Below are 27,616 nucleotides of genomic sequence, written 5' to 3' on the forward strand. Positions count from 1 at the left end.
GACCTTGTTATATATCTCTATAACATGTTATTATTTGGTTTTGTTACCAGTGAATAATTCTTTGCTCTTTACCAGACTGCAAACTCCATAAAAGTATGGAGCATGTGACTCACCCTAAATAGTTCTTTATTCTATACTAATAAGTGTTTGCTGAATTCCATTGAACTGAATTGAATTCAAAATCTCCTGAGTTGCTCCCTTTACTTTTGGAAAACACCTAATTGTTTGGGAGTTTTTCTTTATTTTGAATTACTTCTACCCGCTGTTCCTAGTTCTGCCTTGTGAGGCTAAGTAGGGCAAATATACTCTTTCTATTTGAAGAAAACTTGCATTTCATCGCCTAGAAGAAGGTAGATGGCAAAATGAGGATAGTAATGGACTTGGCATCAGGAAGTGTTAGATTCATCTTTGTCTTCAGACATAGCTGCTTGACCCTGGGGGAAATAAATTAATCTCTTTTAGAACCAGTTTCCTTATCCATAAAAATGGGGACAATAATAGCTTAACTCAAGGTCTGTTGTGAGGAGGAAATGAGTTAATACATGCAAAACACTCTGCAAATCTTAAAGCATCATATAGATCCTGTGTTACTATATCCCCTTTCAATACAATATGGTCCAGGCTAAATATCATTAGCTCCTTTGGATGATCTGTATATGGTGTGTTCCCCTCAAGATCATGATGATTCTGTTCCAGAAGAATTCTAGTTTTTCAACACTCTTCCTGCTATCTGACTAAATATGGTAGCTTTAGGTACATTAAAGCACTTTAAGAATCGGTGAATTATTTTGAAAAGTTAATTACCATACTGAAAATCTCATTTGTTACTATCGAAAGTATATGATAATGATTTATACATTAAATTACATATAGACTTCATACAGACTCAGCAATATACTTAATTATCCAAAGAGAAAATTGATTTTTCTTGTTCCTTTATTTAGCATGTGGTGAAAAAGCATATTTTCTTTTAGAAGGTTTGAACTGTGTATTTATATGTGTGTTTATAAATTAACCACTCGAATCAGTTATGCAATAACCAAGCTTTAAAAAGGACATTCTTGATATGTTCAAGAGCCATCATTATAATTTTTAAAATTGACAAGGTTTATTTTTGAATTTCAAAAGGACTCAATAATACTTGGTTCTGAATAGCTAAATGCTCATATGAATAAATTTGATGCTTTACAAGTTCTTGATTTTTTTCCCCTGGGATGTCTGTACATAGGAAGAGAAATATGTTTAGTGAATTGATTGCATTATGTTTTCATCATTCCAAAAATGTATCTGAGCATTCCAGGTAAGACACATGTTATGCTAATATAACCCAGGGTAATTAATAGATTGAGTTTGTTTATTTACAGGGTATCTTCCAAGGATTTTTCTGGGACTTGTTTTGCATGTGGCCCCTATAACCAATGGGGCAGGGGTAGATAAATGGAAAGAAATTTGAAGCTTTTTCTAAATTCTTTAAATTACTGAATTTAGGCACTGTCAAGAGACTTTACACTGACCTCTGAAGTTCCTTTGAGCTCTAAATCTTTTGTTGTATCCTATACTCTGAGCATTCACATTGAGCTAAAGAAGTACATGGGCTTATACATTATCTTTGTGCAAGCAAATTTTTAAAAAAAGGAGAAAATGGAAGTGTGATACTGTGGAATGTTGCATAAATTTGCTTTCCTAGTACAATTCTAGAGGGCTTTGAGCTCATTGCATAAAGAGTCTCTGTTCCCTTACAGGGACTACAAAAGCAGCTAGTTGTCACTAGAGGGCATAGCTGCAGATACATTGAAGGGAGCTGTTCTGGAGAGGTGCTGACAGAGTATCACTGAGCTGTCCAGCTGCTGATGGGCCTAGGAGCTATTTTCAGAGCTGGGGATTTCTCATGGGAATAGCTAATGGTTAAGGGACAACGGAAAGCTGCTTGCAGAGATAAGTTCAAGGGGCACTCACCAACTCCTATAGGGGAAGCTTATAGGTTAGACATTAGGAGTTTGTCAGGGAGGAGGACAACATCAGGGATGTTCAGACATCAGAAAAACCTTAGAGTGCTGCCTGGTTAAGGTATCAAACTAAGGATGATCTTACTCTTTGGAGGAAGCTGCCCTCTCTTACTACAACATGATCTCTTCTCCAAGGTAAAGCGTATATCAGCCTTTATGTAGCTACAAGGGTAAGGGTAGTAACTGGGCTAGTAAAGAGAAAACAAAAAAAGTACTCTCCAGTCCCTGGGGGAACTGGAATTCTGTTAAAAGTCGGGATGATGGCTCAAATCAGTAATAGAGACTGTGAAGTATGATTTTGTTCTTAGATTCCTAGAGGAGGGTATGACCCAGAAGTGAGGGTTATAGTTAATTTCCATTCCGTGCTGATTTTGTTTAAAGCACATAGAATATATTTGTAATTCGATATTAATTCTCAGATTTTGTTAGTTAATAAGGATCTCTTAGCCCTGTTTGTAGCCTTACTATTTTTAAATAAAAATTGTGTCATTACAACTATCGACATCATAGGTGAAATAGTTTGGGATAAAATACAGAGCAGAGTTCATGGTGAATACAAATCAGCTCATATGTAATCATTGAAAAAGAATGAACAGATCTGATTTGCACTATTATTATTACTTGTGGTTCTAATACTAACTTTTAGAAGGCATATATATCTGAACTTCTATGATATCTTATAAGTGGTCATCTGTTTTTATTTGGAAACATATAGAGAGGAGAAACTGGCTACTTCTTAAGTTACCACTTACTGGAGATCTCTAACTATTAGGAAGGTTTTTTTTCTCTTTTCATAATAAGTCTAAACTTGCCCCTCTGTAACCCATTCATTCATTGTTTAGTAGCATATAGATTTTGCACAACCCTTGCACTTCCGCTTAGGGCCAAGAAGAACATGTTTAATAATCCATCTTCTGCAAGAAGATCTCTAAAAACAAATAGTCATCATTCATTAATCTTCCCCTAACTTTTATTTAGCTAAAGATTCATAGTTCTGTTAGCTGATCCTCATATGGCTTGACCCCAAGACCCTACATCATTGTTTTTGCCTTTTGAATACTTTTGCATTTTTCTGCCTTTCTAAGAGTATTGTTTCTGAACCTCATCATGCTATTGCAGATGAGATATGACTGAGGCAGAGTATGATGGAATTATCTTCTCCCTCATCCTGGACAATATGCTTCGCTTAAAGAAGTTTTAGAATCTACTAGATTTTTTTGGCTCCCATATCATACTACAGGTTGACCTTAAAGTCCAACCATTGCCTCCTTCCCCACTATCTTTACCTGAAAAGTGTTTTAAATCTACACGTCTCCCATTGATTACAAAAATCCCATAATAACTTGTTTAGTATATGCTTCAAAGCTTAGAATTCAAGCCAACTTCAGTGAGTGAAAAGAATGCAGTTTTCTAACAGAAGTGTTCAACTTATAGTCCATATTTCCAATCCAAAGTAATAAAGGGGTTTGTTTCCTTGAATTTTTACTTCAGTAAGTGCAGTAACTCTCCACTTTGGTTTGGCCATGGCCAATGTTGTTTGCTTACTTTCAAGTAGAAGTACAACATACAATTAAGAAGCTTTTATGTCCTTTGTAAAGAATGAAACTTGTAAGGCAGCAAACAAGCACTTAAAGGGAGTGATCAAATTTTAACTTGATAACAAATTTTTTGCGGCAGGCAGAGATAAGATAATGATTAGACATGTATGGAGAACTGTTGTGGAGTGAAAGAAGTAGAATGAGGAGAACATTGTACACAATAATAGTAATATTGTGGGATGATCATCTATGAAAGACTTTGCTACTCAGCAATACAGTGATCTGTGACAATTCTGAAGGACTTATATCAAAGGATGCTATCCACCTCCAGAGAAGAACTGTTGAGGCTGAGATGCAGATCAAAGCATTAGTTTATTTATTGTTTTACCACAGGATTTTGGTTGTGTATGAGAATTATCTTACAACATTAAGCAGTATGAAAGTATATTTTGCTTGATAATACATATATAACCCAGATGAAATTGCTTACCATCTCCACCTAAAAGGAGGAGGGATGGGAGGGTAGGAGACAATAAGGATCTTATAATTTTGGAAAACATGTTGAAAGTTGTTATCATATGTAATTGGGAAAATAAAAACCTTTGACTAAAAATAAAACAAATAAATGGCATCTCTAGAACTAGAAAAATTATGAAAAGAAAATTTATGAAAAATATGGAAAGAAAATTTATAAACATCAGTCCTAAAATATACCGAAGAATCAGCTTCTTATTCATTTACTTTACTTTTGTCTTCTTCAAGTCTACAGAGGTCTTTTGACCTTTTTAGAGAGAATCTGAGGTCATAAAGAGACACAGGAGAAGTGAAGAATTTTTACATTATTGAAGATTCAGAAAATCACTTCATTAATTTGTAGGTTCAGCTTTAGAATATTGTTTATTAACATAGAACTCATTAATTAATATGTTGATTAGTTACAGAGCAATGTCTTTGTAAAATATGTGGGAAAGGCAGATGATTTAGTAGATAGAGTGTTGGGCCTGGAGTCAGAAAGGTCTGAGTTCAAATGTGGCCTCAGACATGTACTAGCTGTGTGACACTGGGCAAGTCACTTAATCTCTGTTTTCCTAGGAGACAGATAGATGGCTCAGTGGTTGGGTCTGGAATCAAAAAGAACCGAGTTCAAATTGGAGCTGAGACATGCTAACTGTGTGACCCTGGGCAAGTTATTTAAACTATTTGCCTTAATCTAAAGAAGGAAAGAGCAAACCATTATCTTTCCATGGGATCAGGAAGAGTCAGACACAATTAAATGATAGGACAAGATGTAACATATGTACAGGTTTGCATCTATATTTACATGTACAATTAATTTGCACTTTAGGATTGTGTGTGTGTGTGTGTGTTGTATGTATGACCACTGTATAGTTTCTGGGAGACTGAAAGAAAGGACTTGAATGTATACCTAACGATGCCCAATTTGGTGCTGTGAATCTGGCAAGGATTCAGTAGTTGGTAATTGTGACAGCAATGACACTTTTATTTTATGTTCAAAACACTTCAGACACTCATGCTGATGCTTCTTTGGCCATCTGTGGCTACTACAGTTTTGTCACAGATCTAGACAACTGTAGGAAGTCAAGAGAGCAACAACATAAAATCAAATGAGATTTCTATTTAACTGTCATTTGGAACCCATACATAGAAGAGGGGATATGCACCAGTTGGAAGTTTCTGTTTATGCAGTTTGAGATGCAACTCTTTTTTCTGGAAGGAAGGTCCTTCAAGGTTGGTTTTGAGGTTATTGGTGGAGTAGCTCACACTGCGCTTACCTAATTACACAGTGCTTGAGCTGGAAAATTAAATGTTCTGGTAAGCTTCCCCTCCCCCAGAATTGCAATCCTCTCTCATTTTCTGCCTTTGTGTTCATATTTCTTTTCACATTTTTTCCATCTGTGCATTTTTTCTTAGGGGCTCTCTCTCTCTCTCTCTCTCTCTCTCTCTCTCTCTCTCTCTCTCTCTCTCTCTCTCTCTCTCTCTCTCTCTCCCCTTCCTTTCCTTTCTCTTTTTCCTAATAATTTGCCTTTCACCAATTTCACCTTACAATTCTTATCAATTTAGTATTTTTTCTCTCCTTCCTTTCATTATCTCCTCTTTCACTTTATTGTAGATGTAGCCCTGGGACATTTTTCTAGATGCATTTTTCAAGGTATTTGATTCTTAACCACGCTGGTGTGTGTGTGTGTGTGTGCATGCATATAAGATTCAAGAAACTTACATTTCCAGGCCTCCTTTGGGTAGTGGAAATTAATGTTTGTTTGTTTTTTGTAGTGGAAACTAGAGGGAGAAGAACAGAGGAATAGGAAAGGATGATGAGAGGAATATATTTTTAGTGCTTTGAAGCATTTGTCATGTGGTTTGGGGGCTGCATCCATAACCGATCCTGCCTCTATTCTTTCTTGATTTCTAATTGTTGTCTTTCATAGCTCTTCCCAGCCTTTGCCCCCATCTTCTAGTTATGTTTTAAAAATTAACTCTATTATTCTCTGCTTTTTTGCTTTTCCTATTTTTTCCAAGGCGTGGATATATCCTTTTCTTTATTTAGTTGAGACAAATTTTGACTTTTTTGCTTTATTACTTCTGTGTTTATACAAAGACACAGATATACCCCATATACCCATATGTTATACATCATCTGTTTATGTGTGTGCATATATATATTTGTGCATATATATATACACACATATATATATATATGTAAAATTTAGAAGCACCATAGTTCATTGTGAAAGTATGCTGGACTGGACTTAGAGTAATAAGACCTAGCTTTAAATCTTGTCTCTACCACTTACTAGCTATAGCTATGTAACCTTAGCCAAGTGACTTTACCTCTCTGAGCCTCATTTTCCTTATACGTAAAATGAGAAGTTTGGATTAGAAGACTCCTAAGAAACCTTTCATCTTTAAATCTATTATTCTAACATATTCCTATTAGATATAATTTATATGATATCTGTATTATATGCCTATTTATGCATATAGATTATATTTATGCTGTATTTAAGATATAATAATTAATCAATCAATTAACAAGCATTTAATAAGTATATACTTTGTACCAGGCCCTGGGCTGAGTACCAGGGATTCAAAATAAAGGGGAAAATTTCTTTTCCTCAAGTAGCTTAGAGTCTAATGCAGTGATATTTAAGTAAATTGGTACCTACTAGATAAATACAGAATAAAAGGAGAGTTAATCTTCAAGTGGAAGATTCTAGGACCTCAGAAGACCAAGAATGGCCTCTTATAGGAGGTTACATTAGAACTCACATTTATGTATGACTTTAAGGTTTGTAAAATGTTTTACGTACATGATCATATTTTGGTACTTGTAAAAACACGACTTTAACTACTATTATCCCCATTTTGGAGATAAGGAAACTGAGACTGAGAGAGATTAAATGACTTGCTCATGGTTATATAGCTATCCTAGTGTCTGAGATATGACATACCTTCTATGATATACTGTTGAAGATAGACCCGGTTTAGATATTTCTCTCTCTGTTCTGCAAAATGTATATAGTGTTCAAATATCTATTGTACTCAATGAAATATTTTTGCTTTGTTTTTAAAATCAGGGTAGTTGATGATGACATAAATCAGGTATTTCTTAGTGAGATATGGATTTTTCCCCCTAAAGTCATATATCAAAGATTTATTGTTTGAAGGAACTTGCAAGACCAAAGGGCCTCAGAGGACCATTAAGACCAACCCTCTCATTTTGCTGATTATAAAACTGAAGCAAAGAGATCTTAAGTAATTTCCCCAAGTTTATGTAACTAGCAAATCTCAGAGATGGAATTCAAACACACATTCCTGCTTTACATATGCTATTTGTTGTACGCAAGATCCCTCTGGGATGGCTATTATATTCTTCATTTACAGTGAAGAAAACTGAGAATTAAAGGGATCTTATGATTTGCCCTTGGACAGAAAGCTAGTAAGTGTCAGAGTAGGATTTGAATCCAGTTGTTTCCTGACTATAATTCCAGTATTCTGTCTACTATATCATATTGATCCTAAGCAAGTGAAATATCAAGTACAGGCAATGAATATAGACAGCTTTTTCTAGAAGTTTGAGTGAGAAAGAAAGGAGGAATACAGGACAATAACTCAAGCAAATGTTTAATTGGGACCTAAGGGATTTTTTTAGGATGAGGGAGATGGTTATATTTGTAGGCAGCAGAGGAGACAATATAAAGGGGAAAATTAAAGATTAGAGAGAGAGGAATACAAAATTCTTAAGAAGAACAAATAAGATCATTCCATTTCTTGCCCATACATCTCTAATCTCATTTTCGAGTTGTGTATCGGAGGAGGGAGAGGTGGGAAGAGAAACAAAAAGAGGAGAAATTTTGTGAAAAGAGATTTCCCATTTTGCTATTCCCTGCCTGTGTTCCCAACTGTCTCCTCATCCCAGCTTTCTTGGGAAATGTCAGAATGAGTTCCTTCTCATTTCTTAAGTGGAGTTCATTGTAATATTAATATGGGATTACAGAGATAGCAGCAATAGAGTGTATCCTTGTGAATTATAACTCAGTTGTCCTTATGGCTGAACATTCTGTGTTACTTGGTATTCTGAGAGCCAAACATTTTTGGATACAACTAGAGTATAGCCACAATTTTGGCTTTTATTCATCATGCATACAAGAACATCAGATTTTGGTCATCTCCATGTTCTCTGCTGGAAGGGACCTCACAGGTCTACCTCCTTCATTTAGCACATGAGGAAATGTTTCCCAGAAAGGCAAGTGAATTGCTCAGGGTAATACTGATGGTTTGTAGCAGAGTCAAGATTTGAATCTTGCTCTTTTGACTCCAAGTTGAATGCTATTTCCATGCTTTTTTGCCTTTAATGGCTATTAACACAAATTTGAAAAAGCTTCAATTAATCAACAAGTATTAATTATCTGTTATGTGCTAGACATTGTGCTAGATGCTAGGGGTACAGAGATAAAAAAGGCATGCTTGTGGCCTTTGTTGAACTATCAAGGGAAATATGGCTTTCTGGGAACTCTTGTTAAGTCCAAGTTCCAGAGAAGGTTCTTAAAATTAAAAAAAAATCATCGTAACACCTCCTCTAAGTGTGTAATGTCAATCAATATATCATTGTAACTGTAGTTTGTTCCTGAAGTTAATATGGCTCTAGACTAGAAAGTGTCAGAAGGGCAGATGTTGTTTGGGGTAGGAGAAAAAGTAGTGGGTGAGATATAAAGCAACCTGAGGGTGCTTGTTCTGACTCTGATAGTAACTGTGACCAAGGCATTGAGCTTTTCTGAGTTGCCATTTTTAGTTTTGAAAAATGAGTTAGTTAGATTGAGTGGTTTTTAAAGTTTCTTATAGATTTAAAGAAACAGTGGTTTAAGTTATTTTGAAGTTATTTTTAAGGAGGAGGTTCAGATTACTTGTCCAAAAAGACAATTGATGTGAACGACTTAGCTATTCTCAGCATTACAATGATCCAGGGCAAATTTGAAGGACTTATGACAAAGAATGCTATCCACCTTTAGATAAAGAACTTTTGAAGTTGGAATGCAGATTAAAGCATACAATTCTTCATTTTAATTTATTTGTGTTTTTATTTTGATGTTTTCATTTTACAAGAAAATTTTCTTATAACAATGACTAATATGGAAATGTACTTTGTTTGATAATACATGTATAACCCAGATCAAATTGCTTACCATCTCTGGGAGAGGGAAGGAGACAACTTGGGTCTTATGACTTTGGAAAAGTATGTTGAAAGTTGTTATTATATGTAATTGGGAAAATTAAAATATTTCAAAATAAACAAAAAGGTAGTTATTATGCCAGAACATATAGAGAGATACGGGACTTCCAGGCCAGGATAGAAAAAAAGTTGAGGGCATTCTGGGCTTTTCCCCAGGCTCCATTGTCACTCCAAGGATGTATCTTTCCTTGTGCCAAAAGCAGATATCCACCTGTATCTAATCCTAGGATATCATATCTTCTGTGATCAAGGGCTGACTTAACCTTTCCATAGGACTAGACTTCCCACCAGAGCAGCTGCCCTTCACATGCTTCCTTGTCTTTAGACCTGCCCCATTTTGGACATCTAAGATCAAGAAGAGGGGTCAATTGTGCAGATGATATAGCAATTGATGCCATAAAACCATATCCTTCTTCAACAGTAAGCTCATTGTATTGTCCCCTAACCTTACTCACTATACTTTTCCACTATGCTCTCTGGGGGTAGTTCTCTTTTTGTTAAAACACTCACCTTCATTCTAAGTCTTTTTCTCTTACTTCTCTCCTCAATTTTCTATTGCTGGCTAGCTTCGTCCTAAAAATCCCATGCAGCTTAGTACTCTCTCCATAACTGACTTTTCCTTGCCTCATATTCCCTGTTATACAGGGCCAGGGGAAAAAGTTGGCAGGCTCCTCATGCCTCCTGCCACTTACAAGTACTCCCTCTGCCACTATTATTCAACAGCCACCTCTTCTTTTTTCTAGTTTATTCTATCCTGACAGATCCTTATTGCTATCATCTGTGGACCTCCAGCGCACCCTTCTCCCCCGTAAGAAGTTTGGGTCCTCAACCTCCCTAACTGCCATGACTCAAGTCTACTTCAAATATGAACCCAAATCATATTCATTTATCTTAGTGGTTTTAAACTCAAATAGAAACAGGGACCTGTAATCTATAAATAAGTATTCCCGCAGGCTGCATATTGACTAAGTTTTAAAACCTAATATTTCTATATTTAATTGTATTTTATTTTTTTGTTAAATATTTGCCAATTCCATTTTAATCTTTTTCTTGGAGGGGGTGACACTCAGGAATGTTGCAAGCTGCTTTATACCTCTGCTTTAGATAATCTCTCCACTGTTTCACTCAACTAAATATGCCTAAGTACTCTAATTCCTAGTTATGCCTCTGGTTAGGTCATGAATTTTTAGGTGAAGGGCTTAGGAGAATTTGTAAACTCCTGAATGGTCACCTTAGGGACAGCTGAACACAGGGTCTTTGTCAAAGAAATTTAGGTTACTTTGTAGATTACCAGATTAATCCCTCAATGTCTTCTAGGGCATTTGTAAGTGTGAAACTTTCATGCTACCTCTGACAGATCTAATTTATATTTGCAAAACAAACAAAAATAGTTTTGCTTAACCTACAGCATTCCATTTCAAAGCAGAAACAACCAAGAATGTCAATTACCAAAGCTCAGAAAAGCAGAATGAACTTGATCCCTTTACTCAGCCCATTATGCTTGGCAATTGTTGCTAATATGATTTGTACCACAGTCAATGGTCTTAAATATTATATGATCTGTTGTTCTTGGACATAATCAAATTTAATGACATTAGTTTTAGCCAACCACAGCCTTCTGTTAATATGATTTGGGAATTTTAAATAAATAAATGATACATCAGCTATTTTTATGACTAGTGTTAGAAGACTTATCTATTTTATATGTAGTTTCATCTTTTTGTAAGGGAACTTTTATCTCTATGACAAAGGTAAAATGCAACTTATTCTAATTTTTAAAAATAAGCTTACTTTACCAAAGGCAAAAAATCTTGAATTTCCTGTTACCTCATATTTGTGTCATGTTTTATCCACAAAGGCCACTGACTTAGGTTAAGATGATGTGGCAAGTTTAGTTTCAGTGGGTAATATTCAGAAAATTGTGCAGTTGGAATTACTCAAAGTCCTGTATACTTAGATTCACCACACTGGATGCAATGGAATGAATGATTATTTAATTTTTCATTTTTTAAAAACTTAATGATATTTTATTTTACCAATTAAATGTAACAGCTATTTTAATTTAAATTGAAAATGCTATCTATTAAAGTTTTTAAAGTTAATGTGATATCTTTTAACTTGTTACTTTTCCTACTTAAAACAATGGATTTGGGAATTATCCTAGTGATAAGAAAGTTAACTAAAAGCCAATCACTGATTTAAAAAAAAAGTGTGAATCATAGCTACCAGTGACATCATTCTAGATGAACTGGAATTAATGTGTATTCCTTTAAAAATAAGTTAGTTGCATATAACCCAAGGTTCATAAGATCGTGGATTTGGAGCTAGAAGGGACCTTAAAGACCACCTAATCTAATTGCCTCAGTTTTACAGATGAAGAAGCTGAGCCTTGGAAAGATTAGGTGACTTGCCCAGAGGCATGCTTGTGAGAGCCAGAATTTAACCAGGTCCCCCAATTCCAAAGCCACTTTTTAAAACTCTTTCCACTGTATAGCAAACCTTACTGTATCCCCAAAGTTATCCCTCCACTATAGTTGCTGCTCTTCTTACTCTGTGGAGTAGGTAGGAATTGGGGTTTGGGGCCTGCCTCTGGATATCTGAGGCTTCTTGATAGATTTCCCAAAGCCATTATGAGCTAGAAAGGTTGGAAGGAGATTTTCCCTGAATTTGTTATTCTTAAGGAGATCATGGGGATGCCACTTTGAACCATTAGCAAAAGAGTTATTTTGAGATTCTAGCCTTGTTTTGCTAAAGAACAGCAACACAGGAAGATATTCATCAATCAGTGGCAGAGGTAATTGTAATTTCCTAACACTTCTGGCTTCCTTCAGAAATCCTTCACATCCTTAAACGGGCTGCTTAAAGTGAAAGCCATAAGTGAATACAGCAGAGAATTTATGTGTGAAGGTGTCAATGTTGGCATGCAGAGTATTTTAAGAGAGTGATGTGGCAAGGCAGAGGACAAAATGAGAGCAAAGTAATTTGCAAGGATTAAAAAGGCAATGTTTACATATGGGATTTAACTTCCTTTTAAGTTTGAAGCATAAAAACCTTTCATTTGAGAATGATAAATTCCTAGAATATGAGTTGAGTCAGGTTTGACTTAAAAGTCAACTGCCAAGAGAAAATGAACCTCCCACTTTTCTTCGGAGATCTGGGGTGCTACGGGTGCATAATATTGCATACAGTGTCAGATGAGGTCACTGTATCTGTCGGTTTTTCTTAACTGCTTTTTTGTTATGTGTTACAAGGGAAGTCTCATTGTGGATGATGTAGATGGGTAGGAGGAAAGGGATTGATATCCAGAAATAATTGTGATGCAAAACAAAAGGCATCATAGAGCTTTTTTTTTTTTTTTAATTAATAGGAAACCTCCCAGTCAGGGCAGCAATCTTCTCCAGTTCACTTGCTGTGGTTGTCTGTTCTCTACTTGAATGTCAGGAAATTGGAACTACAACAGTTTCTTGATCCTTTTTTCTTGGATAAACCTCAAGCCTCACCTGTTAACTTTTTCCTTTTTCTCCCCAATCTCTCTCTCTCTCTCTCTCTCTCTCTCTCTCTCTCTCTCTCTCTCACACACACACACACACACACACACACACACACACACACACATACTGAACTTATAAAAAAACACAGAACACAATAATAGAAATCACCACCCAACTTATTATCTGGCTGAACTTACATGGAAATTTGCTACCGGCCACTGTTTGTCTGAAAGTTTTGGGGTTTTTTCCCTTTCTTTTCTACCCAGTGCCTAGCACAGGGCCTGACACATGACTGACTTCTGGCTTTTGACAATCTAAGGGAGGAGATAAGAGAAGAGTGATAAAAGAAATGGGGAGAATGGCAACTGAAAGGAGGATGCTGCCTTGCTTTTGCTTTCTATGCAAGTAGATACAAGTATCTGGATGACCGTGCTGCTTCTTTAATTGAACACTTTGTCCTACAGAGGAGTAAGCACATTCCACTCTATGCCAAGTGTTCCCTAATGCAAGAACCAAGTTATAGCAAAAGGAAAGCACTTTAAGCTTTATTGCTACACCTTTATTTAGGTCACTCTTTCTCCAGCTGTGAACCTGATTGATATTCTTAAAGTCTCTGAGGAGATTCTCATGGCAGCCATGACTAAAATTTCAAAGCAGAAAACAAATGTAAGGAGAAAAACAGAGAATTGTATTGGGAAAAATACTTTCTCTTGACTTTTCCCCCCACCTCAAAATGGAATGGGTAATGATGACAGATCACATTAGGTAAGGGAAAATAGAATATTCTTACTCCATGATCAGCTAATATCATTACGTTGAATTATACTGGTTTCCTTGGGTTCTGATACTGACTCAGATTTGTAGTGGGAAGACTTCAGATCAGTGATAATTGTTGAATAGAGTGATGGATGCCATGGCAAAATTGTAAAATATAGGATCATAGAATTAGAAAGCACCTAATACCTCCAGTGGAAGGCAATTACATGTTCTCTTCTGTGAGATAGCTTATTACATTTTCAGATTGCTTAGGAGGTTGTGTCTTAGATATTGAACTGAAATTGGCCTTCATATACTTTTAACCTGCTGATCCTCATTTTACCCTCTTTAAGTCATGCAAGATAAGTTCAATCCCTCTCTATTGACAGTCCTTCAAAAACTTAGAAATGACTTACATTTCATTATTAAGTTATTCAACACAGCTCATGGCATCATGGAAGTGGAGCTGGAAAGGAGCTCAAAGGTCTTCTAGTCTAACCCTCTCTCCTTTTATAGAGGAATTTAAAGCTCAGAGATTTTAAAGTAATTTGCCTGTGATTAATTGTACTCAGGAAGTAAATGTCAGGGCCAGATCTTAAATCTATGTCTTCTAACTTTAACTTCAGCACTCTTTCCACTAGGACTCTCTTCCCCTGCCAATCATCACATAACATGGTTTCAATTCCCTTCACTATTTTGGTTACCTTCTTCTTGATGAGCTCTAATATGGCAATGCCTTTCTATTAAAGCCATTATATTGTGGCTTATTCAACATAGGGACCTCCACAGTCACCAGGAAGCTGAAAAATCTATTAGAAATTAATTTAATGCTAAAGGACATTAAACTTTATCAGGTCCCAGTGAAGGAGTAACTGAGACAACATATATGGCCTCTGTTTAGCTTTCCAGTGATATTAGCTGTTGAGAATAGGCTTAGATACCTGTTCTTTTTATTCCATATTCATGAAATGGGGCCATTCTATTGACTTGTGCTCTTGTTAGTTTTCCATGAATATAGGTAGGGAATCAGTAAATATGGAAGGGGGTAGTCATAGAATTGGTAGTTTAGAGATATCTTTATGTTTCCATTCTCTTCAATAACTAGGATTGGGAGGGGTTATGGAAGAGGATCATGTTTGACCTGCTAACTTTAGTACTGGGACGTAGGACTGATGCAACCCTGCTCTGATATCCAACATTGATAGGAATAATACTACTATTTGTCTTAGAGATCAGTCATGATATTTCTGAATGTCTGCAGTTTCTCAGCTACAAAAAAATATGAAACAATTCATGTCCTTAATCCATATAGTTGTAAAGGACTTCAAAAACCTTATTTTAGATTTTAGTTTTCTTTTGATTTTTAAGTATGGAGATTAAGCACCTTTAGTTTTTGAACTGTAGAATCTTAGAGCTTGGATTGGCTTAAAAACCAATATGAATGAGAAAGTGAACCACCCAACTTTACTTGGAAGGCTGAGGTACTGTGGATATATATTGTGCACACTGTCAAATGATATTACTGTGGATGTTGGCCTAAGCTTTTTTTGTTGTTGTTGTTACAAGGAAAAGTTCACTGTAGAGTTTGTGGAGAGGTAGCAAGGTGGGTGGTTGTATTCAGAACAAAAGTCATCTTTTTCAACTCCTATTAGAGTAATAAATTCTTCTATCACATTCCTAATATTATACTTGATGATAATCTAAGTTTCCTTCTGAAAGTTTTAAAGAATGGAGAAATAATTACTTTTCAATAACAGAAAATTCAATTTTTGGACATCTCCAATGTATAGAAAGTTTTTTTTTTAATATTAAGGCAAAATCTATAGTCCCTTCTGTGGCCAACCAGAACAAGTCTGATCGGTCTTCTAAAATGAGCCCTCTTTTCTCTAGGTGAAATATCTCCAATACAACAGGAAATGTGGGAGGTAGAGTTGGATAATAGAACAGAGGAAAATTTTAATGATCTCCACATTCTTGTTATTTCTCCTCTTTTGTTGTGAACTAGAGGTTGCCATTTTTTATGAATGTGCTCCAGAGAATTTTCCAGAGCTGGTCATAAGCAGGAGGGTGAAAAACCACAAGCACTTGTCTGACATCCCTAAATTTCAGAAAAATGGGTGGATGCTATGGTGATAAGAGAAATTTTGAGTGGATATAAATGTTCTCCTTGAATTTTTTTATTGGTATACCTCTATATCTTATCTATACCCTTAGACTGTAAGGTTCTTGAAGACAAGGCTTTCAATCTTCAATGTCATGAATAGTTTCCTTAATGGATATTTGTTCAACTGAATGACAGTTCATATTCCAATTGATAAAGCCAAGGTTGAGAGACAGGATTGGAAAGTGAGAAAAAAATGTAAATCCTGGCACTCATTTAGTCATTTTGTGGCTTTAGACTGGTCATTTAGCCATTTTGACCTTTGTCCTTTGTTATCTGAAATCAGTAAAAGAATCTGTAAGATCCTTTCTGGCACTAAATCTTATGATTGTAAAGATCTCTTCTAACCCAAAATCAGTGATCGTATGATCTCATACATTCATTTTCTGTATAGGTACAGCCATTGAGGTTTTCAGAGTTTTTACCTCTAATGGGAAATTTCTTTCTAAACTGAGATTCCAAAGCAACCCCTCTTCCCTGAAATGGATCCAGAGTTATAGTTCTCTTCGATTAGAGATTAAATAAAACATCATAATTTTTATACATAATAATTGTTATAATCTAATGAAAATTATTTTAAAGACTATTTGCTTAAGAATTGTTTATATAACTTTGACTAAAAAGGAGATCGTTTTATTCTTTTCAGTTGTGTCTGACTCTTTGTGACTCCTTTTGGGGTTTTCTATGCAAAGATACTGGAATTGCATGTCACTTTCTTCTCCAAATATTTTTTACAGATGAGAAAACTGAGGCAAACAAGGTTAAGTGACTTGCCTAGGATCAAACAGCTATTAAGTGTCTGTGATCAGATTTGAACTCAGGTCTTCCTGACTCCAGGAGGCTGGTACTCTATCCACTTCACTGCAAGTTGCTCTGAAAGGTAGCTGAAGTTGTTCACCATCTTCAGCAAGTACTGACTATCATTATTAGGCTATCAAAAAATCATGAGTCACAACATTGTTAGAGACCAAATCAAATTAACAAGAATTCCTTCTACAACATACCTGTAAAGTGTTCTCTTGGCTTTTGCTTTAAAATCTCCAATGTAGGAAATATATCACTTTTTATGCCATTTTTGATAGTTTTAATTGGTAGAAAGTTTGCCCTTATATTAAACTAAATTGACCTCTTTGCAACTTCCATTCATATTTCTTCATTCTACTCTCTGGGTACAAGAAGAACAAGTCTAATTCCTTTTCTAAATGAGTCTTCTGAATGTAGCAAGATAGCTGTTTTTATCTCCCTCATTTTCTTTTCTCAGATTTTTTTCAGTCTAATCTCTCCTCTCTTGTATTTGTAAGGCTTATTATTTGAACCCATGTGTCAAGTTTTACATTTATTTTTATTAAATTCCATCTTATAAGATTGAGTCTAGTATGCTAGCCTATTGAAATTTTATGTGGCCCTAATTCTGTCATCCAATATGTGAAATATTCCTACCAGCTTTGAGTTACCTAAAGATCTGAAAAACCTTCTATCTATCACCATCTGAGTCAATGATAATAACGAAGGAGTGAAACTGAACTGAAAATGAACATTATAGCTCACTCTATTTTTTTATGTATCTGCAGAGGTCTCTTTGTTAGCAAAGCATATGGGCTGGATCTCTTAGAATTTTAAAAATATAAGCAACTTGAGACATTTTCTGACAATTTGTCTTAACACTTCAACTGTCTTCCCACCTCTCCTGAACTTTTATGAGAAAATCAATGCACCTTGTCATCTTTAGACACTTGATTTGCTTTTTAAGTTACAGAAAGAGTATTGGCCATTTTTCCTCTCCTTCATCATGGAGTAGCATTTAGAATGAGAAGATATCCCTGACTAATGAAAAGAAAAATATTTATTTTAATTTTCATTCTTTCCTAAAAAACAAAATGAAAACCCTTACCTTCCATCTTAGAAACTATACTGTGTACTGCTTCCAAGGCAAAAGAGCAGCAAGGGCCAGGCGATGGGGGTTAAGTGACTTGCCCAGTGTCATACAGCTAGGAAGCGTCTGAGACCAGATTTAAACTCATGACCACCGATCTCTGGGCCTGACTCTCAATCCACTGAACCATCTAGCTGCTCCCTCTTTTATTTTTAGTACCTTGTTTTCATTTCAAAATAATTTTAAAATAGGCCAGAAGACTTCTACATTCAATTTTTTTTCTTTGTTGATTTTGCATATTTAGAATAAAAGTTTCTGTGATCCACATTTCAGGAAAACATTTCCGACATGGTGATAAAGAAAATTTTGATTTGCAGTACTATTATGTGACATGAGAGGCAGAATTGTGTAGTGCAGTGGAGTCATACTCAAATGGGACCACTAGACTATACATAAGCATCCCTGTGAACTGCACATTGGCTTAGAAAATCTTATTTTAATACCAGCTATTTTTTTAAAACTCTTATACTTCAGTGTGTATTGTCTCATAGTTGGAAGATTGGTAAGGGTGGGCAATGGGGGTCAAGTGACTTGCCCAGGGTCACACAGCTGGGAAGTGGCTGAGGCCGGGTTTGAACCTAGGACCTCCTGTCTCTAGGCCTGACTCTCACTCCACTGAGCTACCCAGCTGCCCCCAATACCAGCTATTTTTATTGTATTTTCTGTTTGTTACATGCTTCCTAGTTTACATTAATCTGGTTTGGGCAGAGCATGACTTTCAGTATGAGGTTTCTGGACTAGTGGTTGCAGAGCTGATCTCCAAGCCAAGATTTGGGTCATTTCCCCTTTGTCTCAAACTAGGTGTATGATTCTAGTCAAATCATTTAAGTTCTCAATGCACTAGTCTAGACAATACTGAGACTTTAAACTGAAAAGTAAGTTTTCACTTTTTTTTGATAGAGAACATTACCTCTTCTGGGGAGTCTCCTATGTCAATGAAATCACAGGTCCAGGCTCTAGACCTATTACAAGACATATACTTTTTTTGTAATAGAGATATGCAATTAAGATGGCTCAGCCCCAAAATGGAAGAGTTTGAAAAGTTGATGTCTTTTCTTTAAACTCTTATCTTCTGCCTTAAAATCAATACTGAGTATCATTACCAAGGCAGAAGAGTGGTAAGGCCTAGGTTTGGGATTAAGTTGCTTGCCCAGGGTCAGTATCTGAGGCCAGATTTGAATCCTGGACCTTCTATCTCTAGGCCTGGATCTCTATTTCCTGAGCCACCTAGCTTTCCAAAGAGTTGGTGTATTCTTTGTTGGGTAGACAGCACAACAGAAATGTATTTTAAGAAAACAGGAAATTCCTTTAATATTTTAATGTTTATTTTTCTATAGATTATGGTTTCTATAATATATTATTTTAGAATTACATTAATTTAGTTGTTTCAGTAGTTTTGACAATAATTTTAAATATATTTATTAAAGTTTTTTATTTTTAATTTATTTTTAAAAATCTGTTTTTTTCTAAATTATATGTAAAAACTATTTTAACATTAATTTAAAACAATTTGAGTTCCAGATTCCTCCCTTCTTTCCCCCCTCCCCCATTTGATAAGGCAAGCAATTTGATAAAAATCATAAATATATAGTCCTATAAAACATACTTCTAAATTCACCATGTTGCAAAAGAAAATTCAGGACCCAAAAAAAAGACACCAAGAGAAATAAAATAAAATATAAGTATTTTTTAATATGCATTCAGACTCCATCAGTTCTCACTCAAAGGGTGGAGAGAATTTTCATCATGAGACCTTTGAAATTGTCACAAAGTTGATCATTATATATTATTGCTATTACTGTATATAGCATTTTGTTCAGTTCACTTTGCATCAGTTCTTATAAATCTTCCCAGGTTTTTCAGAACCCTTCTTGCTTGTCAGTTTTTATAATACAGTAGTAGTATTTCTTTATAATCATATATCAAAACTTGTTTAGTCATTCCCAATTGATAGGCATCCCTTCAATTTCCAATTCTTTGCCACTATAAAAAGATACAGTAAAAAGTTTTGTAGATATAGATCCTTTTCTTTGATCTCTCTGGGACACAAATATAGTAGTGGTATTGCTGGATTAAAGAATACGTAGAGTTTTATAGTCTTTTGGTTATATTTTCAAATTGCTCATCAAAATGGTTGGATTTATTCATGATTCCACCAACAGTGCATTAGTGTTCCAATTTTACCAAATCCCCTCCAAAATTTTTCTGCATCCCTTCCAACATTTCACATTTCTTTAATTTAAAAGAATAAAAGCAGTTTTTACTAGTTACTCTGAATACTGAATGGGTGCTACACAGATTCAGTTTCATTTATCATCAACTTATATAAAGCACGTCCCTCCCAGCTTTAAAGGCATTTTTGAATCCAGAACTTTGAAAGTTTTAATGTCAGAGTTTCTATTTCAAATATTTGTAAGGAAAATTTAGAAAGGTTAGGCTGGCCTCAACATTAAATTGATTGTCTCCTTGTTCAACTTGATATATTTCCTATTTTTCATATTCTCATTTCATTTCTCAGTGCCAGAAGTCTAAAGCAATATAGTCATTGATTCAATTTTAGCAATTCATGATTAACAAAGAAAAAAGGAAGAGATGACATTATTAACTTATACTAATTTGGCAAAAAAATGAAAATAAAAAAATCTTTTCTACCAATCTGGCATATTGATTTACTTGATCAAGTTAAGCAATTAACAAATAAATAAATCTGAGCCAAATCTGTACCAACACTTGATATTAATTAAGTAGTCAAGAATCTCCTCCTAACTCTTACTGAAATGTACTTAGTTGCCTTGCTGAGACTAAATACAATACTTTGTTTCCTTTGGTGAGGCTGTTTCAAAAGGAAAGAAAATACCAAATTTCCTTATAGAATGAATAGAGTAGCCCTTCGAAAACCAACTGCTACCTTCTGCCATGCTCTCTTTTTGTCCCATAAACTTGTCAGAGAGCTACTGTGCTGGGCTCTGTGTAGCTGTTAGTTGTTAAGGAAGTTGGAAGACAGCTGGAATTGTACTCATTTCCCTCCTGAAATAGTAGAAAAAGAAAAAATGGTCATGTGATCCTTCTTTTGTAGCCAATGGGGCCCTAACTATAATGGGAAATGTTGACAACTATGGACCCAGCAATTTGTGTATTTCACTATTTCACAATAGGTCTGCTCACTCTGTAGGTATCTAGTGAGCTTTTACCAGATGGAGATTTAAAATGAAAGAATAAATGCTATTTTCATTACTTAGGAATTTTAGTAACAGTAGTAAATACCATTACGGGTATAATAGTTGGATATGAGTAATTTGCCCAAAGTTTTAAATAGTGAACATTACTATCACTTGAAGCATCTGTAACTGAATGTTTAGTGCCATGTTTGGTAAAATGATGCCACAGATTAAATTGAACCATTTGGTATTTACATAAATTAAACTTTTGTTGCTTGCCCTCTTTCTAATAAGTATGGAGATTCCTGAATGTTATTTTTCAAAGTAGTAACCATGAGGGAGTCACATACCTATTTAACAGACGTAGCCATTTTTCAGAATGGTCTTGAAACTCCTTTTATGGAATTTCCTTCAGAATGTCCTTATAAATTACAGAGTAAAAATAAATTTTACTACTTTATGATATTTTTTGGCACAAGAATAGTTATACTCCCCCACCTTGATTTTGCCACCTTAGTGGTAAATTCTCTCTCTCTCTCTCTCTCTCTCTCTCTCTCTCTCTCTCTCTCTTTCACACACACACACCCTCAATTTACCCCTTAAAACATACACATTCAGAAATACAAAGTTGTATTTTTAAAAGAGTCTACCAGCTATTTCTCTCTTTATGATACATTCATATATTAAAAAAATAAACCTATAGATCATATCAACAAGGTACTTATTCACATTAGAAAAAACTTATTTTCATTTTATAAAATGATTCTACATGAATTTGCTTAGATAGTCAGGGATCCAGTGAATTTAAGAGTTTGTTGATCATTGATTGCCTCATAATGGTAAAAAGTAGGCATACATGATTGTTGTTGGAGTCAGTTATAAATAAAAAGCAAAAATAAAGATTGAAGAATTTTAAAAATTGCAGTTTACATCATTGCCTGGGAAAATGGAATTGTCATAAACCTTTTCAGAACTAAATCTATAGAATAAGATCATGCTGATGTGTTTTATATGAGATTATTAAGCACTAAGACCTGAGAAAGAGCTGTATTTCTACATTTCTATTATAACTTTGAATAAACAGCATTTTTCCTTTCCTGTGCATGCTAGAAAATGCTATATACTGTGACCATCCTTTTGGTAGTCAAAGGATAATGGTTGTAAGCTTCCCTTCTGGACTTATCTATGGGATTTCTTAATTAACAGAAACTTTGCAGGAATATTTTGAAGCTAGTGAGTAAAATATGAAAAACAGAAGATAGAAATTCATATATTTCAGAAGAAATTATCATAAATTAATATTTATTGAGGACCCACTGGATTTATAGAATTATACCAATGTTGTTCTTTCAATTTGGCAATGTTAAAACATTTAAAATCCTTATCCTCTGTTTTGATTGAGGACTTCATATATTCTTTTTTTAAATTAATGGTAAAACATTTAAAGATTTTTCTACATTCTTAATGCTGCATGTTACATAGCACATTCCAGATTACTAGCTCAGTTTGTTACCCTTGCTCTGTGTGTGTTTGCTATTGGAATAGAATCCAAGCCTCTGATTTTGCTAGTGATTTAACAGGAATGACTTTTTAGCCAAGATAAAAGGTTTAAAAGATGCCATGGGCCTCTATTCTAACATATATTATTTTCTTTAATAGAAATGGATTTTGGACCTTTGGTTTTTCTCCTCCCAAATTATGTGAATATTCATATAATTGCCCTATCTATTAGAATTAGAAACAATCAGTGCTGGGGATTGGGATGTTATCTATTTATCTTTTTAAAAGAAAGAATGAGAGTGAAAATTTCTAAAATGACTTAAGAAGGAATTTCAGTGGATGAGCATTTTTCTCATAGGTTGTTGTAGGTAAGCTTTATAAATCCAGCAGAGAAAAGATCTGTTGTTAAAGCCTTATTGCTGTGTGTTATCATAAGGGGAATGTAGAAGTTATTTTTAGAGTGGTCTTCTGGTCCTATGCAGCTTCCTGCACATTAAAGAGACCTATGTACACTGTCATTGGTGTTATTCATTTTTACAGGGGAAGAGAGAGGGGAGGGAAAGATGCAGAAATCCTCCTCCTCTTACAGAGTAGTAACAGCCCGAGGATGCCTTGTCCCCATTTTTATTACTTCTGAGATTTTACTGCTAGAAGCCAGATGTGCTGAAACTCCTGACGACAGCATCTATTCACTGCGTGTTTTTAATAGGCTTAGAGAAATATGAGTAGAGTACATGAAAGGAGCTCAGCTTCACACTTCAGCTGGGAATGCCCCAAAAGCTCACTGCTGTTTGGAATTCTTGCTACAGTCAGGAGAAAGCCACACAGGCACTAAATCTTCTACGACGGAATTAGAAGAATAATGACTGTACAATTAGCTATCAAGCCCTGCTCATTTAGGCACAGCTTTTACAGAAATCAGGAGAAATATGGAACTTGATTGGCATGTTTTCATTTGACGGTTCCTGAAAAATAGATGACTTTAAAGACAGGTAGTAAGGAAAAATAGGAGGAAAGCAAAAAAGAAAGAAAATGCAATTTGAGACATTGCGCCAGGTCTGCAATTCTGTCCTATCTCATTTCCATGGGGTTTTCTCATCCCCACCAAATATTTTGCAAAACGAGCTTTTTGGGCAAACACTGAACAATGCAAGGTGAGTAGAGACATCTCTTTTTTTGTGATTGATCTCATTTTCAGGCTTTCTGTTTTGTTTACTTCATTTTAGAATGTGTTTTCTCGGAAGGCTTGTTTTATATGGCTGCTTGAGAGAAGATGCTGTAATTAAGTGAAAACTGATGGTATTTATATTCCGTGGAAGGGCTTTCTCTTAGATCATAACTACGAGCTGTAAAATTTTATTTTTAGGGATAAAATGAGCATTTGCTGAAATGAAAAGGTTACCTAAAGTGTTGCGAACCTTACTCCTAAAACAAGCTTCAGCTACCTGGTAGCTTGATCCCACTGAATTGTTTTATGAGATTCAGAGAAATAGCTTCTGTGTGAGGGCATGGATTAAATACAGAAAGAAGGATGTGATTCTATAACCATAAGCGATTTGTGAGGAGATGTGAATTAGCCATTAGGCATGCTCTTTGTAAAACATGCAGAAGACATTTTCTGGTTATAAGACATTTCTCTGTGTAGTGCAGCTAAATAATCGTTTCTAACAAGCCTAGTTACTGAACAGCTCATGATGCTTTGCAGTAGGTCAGCTAGCTTTGACGATTTCTTTGTTAAAAATGTATATTGTTTTTTCAAATGTGTGTGTGCACGTGTGTGTATGTGTGTGGGTATGTGTGTGTATGTGTGGTATCAGATTTGAAGTATGAGCAGATGTTTCAGATTTTTTTCCTGATTGGTGCTAAAGGAAAAATTCCACTGAAGTCCTATCATGTAATTATATCATCAAAAAACCCTTTATCTTTAGTAAAAAATGAAAGTTTTCAGATCTACTTTCCCCGACTCTTCATTTAAATAGCCAGGGTCCAAATGTCCCTATTTTCATTAAATATAAAGCTCTCCATCCAATACAGAAAAATACTGTTGGGTTTGATAATGCTAATGCATTGAAACATTCTGGAAATGATTGGGTACAATCAGTGCAGAGAATATTGAATTCTTTAGCCTGCCGGATGTTAGGAATGTCTGAGAAATGTTAAAAGCCTATTTGGGAGAGGTTGCATTTTCAGTGTCTGTTGTGGATCATGTCTTCATTTAACAAATGAAAAGGAAGCTTTAAAAAGTTACTGTTATTTTCAAAATATGTACTTAACGTTGATGATATTTATGACCTTTTCTTTAACATATGGAAATGCCTGGATCATTCCTGACTTTGTACACATCTAACTTTCTCCCCAAAAGAATGCTGTTAAATTAACTAGCTGAGTGTTGTCACATTTTATTTCAAGAACACTATAAAAGATATAGCAACATATGGAAATTAGCATGTGCTTATAAAACACAATGGGATTTCTGTATTTCAATGGCATTGTTGGCTTCTCACTTGGAATTACATCTCTTAAGCATCTGTAATATTGGTTGAAAATCTGTGTATCATAAATCACATTTATTAATAAAAGAGAACCATGATGTTTTCCAAACATTTCTGAGGCCTGCAGCTACCAGAGCTTACAAAATTGTCCTCAACCTCTACAAATCTTTTCCTGATTTTCCCCTCATCTCCTATTGGAATGCCTAAAGCATACGTTATAAAATGAAATCAATGTTGAATTTCAAGTGTGTGTTGTGAGATAGAAACAGAGTCAGAATGAGAGACAGAGGAAGAGAGGATTCAATTTTAATGTCGTGAGGCATGTAGAAAAGGATCAAAATTTTCTTAGAAAGTGTAATGTTCATCTGGATGGCAAAAGGACTTACTAAGGAATCAATTTCAATATTGGCATCATTAATTTTGAACCAAGAGATTTTCAGCATTTAAAGGAATTGTATGCTTTTAAGAGGAGATCATAGGCTTTTAGTTTCTAAACATTTTTTATTGTTACTGTAATTTCAGAACTACTTTTATTAAAATGTGTTAAAAACAAGGCACTGCCTACTATTATAACTAAACTTTAACTTTCCCAATATTTACAATTTAATTATGTTAGGCATCTTCAGAATTTTTAAAATCTTATTTTGTTTTCCTACTACTTTTGATTCTCTTCACTAAAACATGGCATTTGGAAAAATTAACTCCTGCTTTAATTAAAGCAGTTTTAATGCAACATCTCATTTCTTTTTTATTTGTTAAGAGAGACATTTATTATTTCATTGGTGATTATTTTGATATTACTTACAAATATCAACATCTGGCTTTTTTTTGCTGAAAACTTTGATCAGTTTTGCTGAAGCAATGGCAAAGGCATTTCTGTAAAATTTTAGTTATTATTTTTGTTATTATAGTATATTTAGGTATAAAAAGGGAAAAAGTTTCTAATGAGCAAATGTGGAAATTTACATTTTAATACAATTAATTTTAATTATTATTTTTTATTATTATGAGATGGACCTCTTTTTGATTGGCATTTTTCCTTAGTAAAACTTTTAAAGATGACTTTAAACACAACTGCATGATATTTATTAATATTTATTGGGTCAAAGGTAAGATATCACTATAAAACATTTCAGTATACCATATTTTAAAAACAATGAATTGTTAATATATCAGAGAAGGACCATAAATATGAGTATATCATTAGAAGGATGTTACCCTGAAACATTTTTCTGTAATATGGCAAATTCATAGTTTTCATAATCCTTTGAAACAAGATAAAGCTTCTTAAATTTTTGAGCATTGGTTCCATAATCTTTACTTTTCTTGACCTCAGTTTCCTTATTTGAAAAATGATTTACAAATATATGATTTTTATAGTTTCTTCAGCTCTAAAATGTTATAAACAGTTATATTTGTTACTCTTTGTACTATTATTTGGTTGTATTAATGAAAATGTAACATTGTGAGGATTGTGAAAATCACTTAATTTCCCACTGAATTTATGGATAAAGTGTATCTTAAGATTGGACAAGTTCCATTAATTTCTTCATGGAATTTCTTGCTGTTCTGGGTGTGGTTACTAGAGAAGTCACTGGCTATGCATATCAATACTCTATGTAAGTTAGAAGTTTATAACCTGGATCACAGTACGAATCCCATAGTTGAGGGTTATTTCTTGAGTAAATTGATTTGTCAAAGAAGCTTTTATTACTCCTCTAGTAACTTGATTTTCACCGTTCCCCTAGATCTCACTTTCATAAACTGTAAGAATTAATTTTGGTCACCAAATTTAGTCATCATTATGTAGTGATGTGTTCATTTAAATATTGCCTACACTAGGCATTATTCATCTCTGTTAGGATAAGAACCTTTATCTAAATTAATTGGTAAAGAGTAAAGCATAAAACAAAGGAGCAAATTCTACAAATTTCCTAATGGTATTCATTCATTTCTTGTCTTATATCATGACATTAGATGCTTAATATAAATTTTATTTATATAAATGCATGTTAACCATTAAAATGTCTTTTTGAGTGATTAACACTACATTTATGTTTTGCACTCCACATTCACTGGATGTTTTATAGAAAGACCCTTAGACTTCTAACTAAATGCTATCTGCAAATTTCCTTAGCAGCTCTCACCATACTTTCTCGGTACTATTTTAATGAAGAAGGAGGAAAAAGGATTATTTTTAATAATTTTTCACAGCATATATTTCATAACCAAAGATGGTACAAGAAAATCAATATTGTATATGAGTTATCCAAGTCTCATTCACTTCAAAGTTTGCTCAATATAGTATAATAAAATGCCACTATAATTTAAATTCCCGTTACAAGGGATTATTTTATTTTGTTTCTCTAAACTCAGTTTTCCAATTAAGTTATTTAATCAGGATATGAGATAATTGCTTTTGTCTCCTGAAAAAAAAAAGGCCCCAAAGTACAGAATAGATTATGAAATCTTTTGCTTGTGATTCTGTCTTTAGAAGCAAATGTACAAATATTGTTCTGTCAGAAGCTATATTTTTAGCAGCATTCTCTACACTGCATTGGAGTTCATAATTGCTTTAGGCAATATTCAAATGAACACATCACTGCATAATGATGACTATCTTTGGTGACCAAAATTGATGTAAAATGCACCCCAAGTATTTCCTTTCTCCCATTCTGGCTTTTCTTGAACAACTTTTCCTTTAGAATAAAAAAGTATTTTCCCTCTACTTTTTCCTTGTTATGAAATGTGTGAAGGTGAATCCCTTGTGCAGGTTGGCCACAGGAGGGACATAAAACAACTAATGTGTCTCTACTAAGATATTAAAGAAGG

General features: G+C 34.5%; 1 protein-coding gene across 15 annotated transcripts in view; it reads left to right on the forward strand.

Moving 5' to 3' along the window:
- The first annotated feature begins 23,324 nt into the window (after positions 1-23,324).
- Positions 23,325-27,616, forward strand: part of RIMS2 (regulating synaptic membrane exocytosis 2) — a 505,770-nt gene continuing 501,478 nt past the window's right edge. For all 15 annotated transcript variants that reach the window (XM_044658242.1, XM_044658245.1, XM_044658232.1 and 12 more), the window contains exon 1: positions 23,325-23,446. In XM_044658242.1, the coding sequence (XP_044514177.1) occupies positions 23,325-23,446 (122 nt within the window). The remainder of the gene's footprint in view (positions 23,447-27,616) is intronic.

The sequence above is a fragment of the Gracilinanus agilis genome, chromosome 1 (assembly GCF_016433145.1).
Source record: "Gracilinanus agilis isolate LMUSP501 chromosome 1, AgileGrace, whole genome shotgun sequence".
Classification (NCBI taxonomy): Eukaryota; Metazoa; Chordata; class Mammalia; order Didelphimorphia; family Didelphidae; genus Gracilinanus; species Gracilinanus agilis.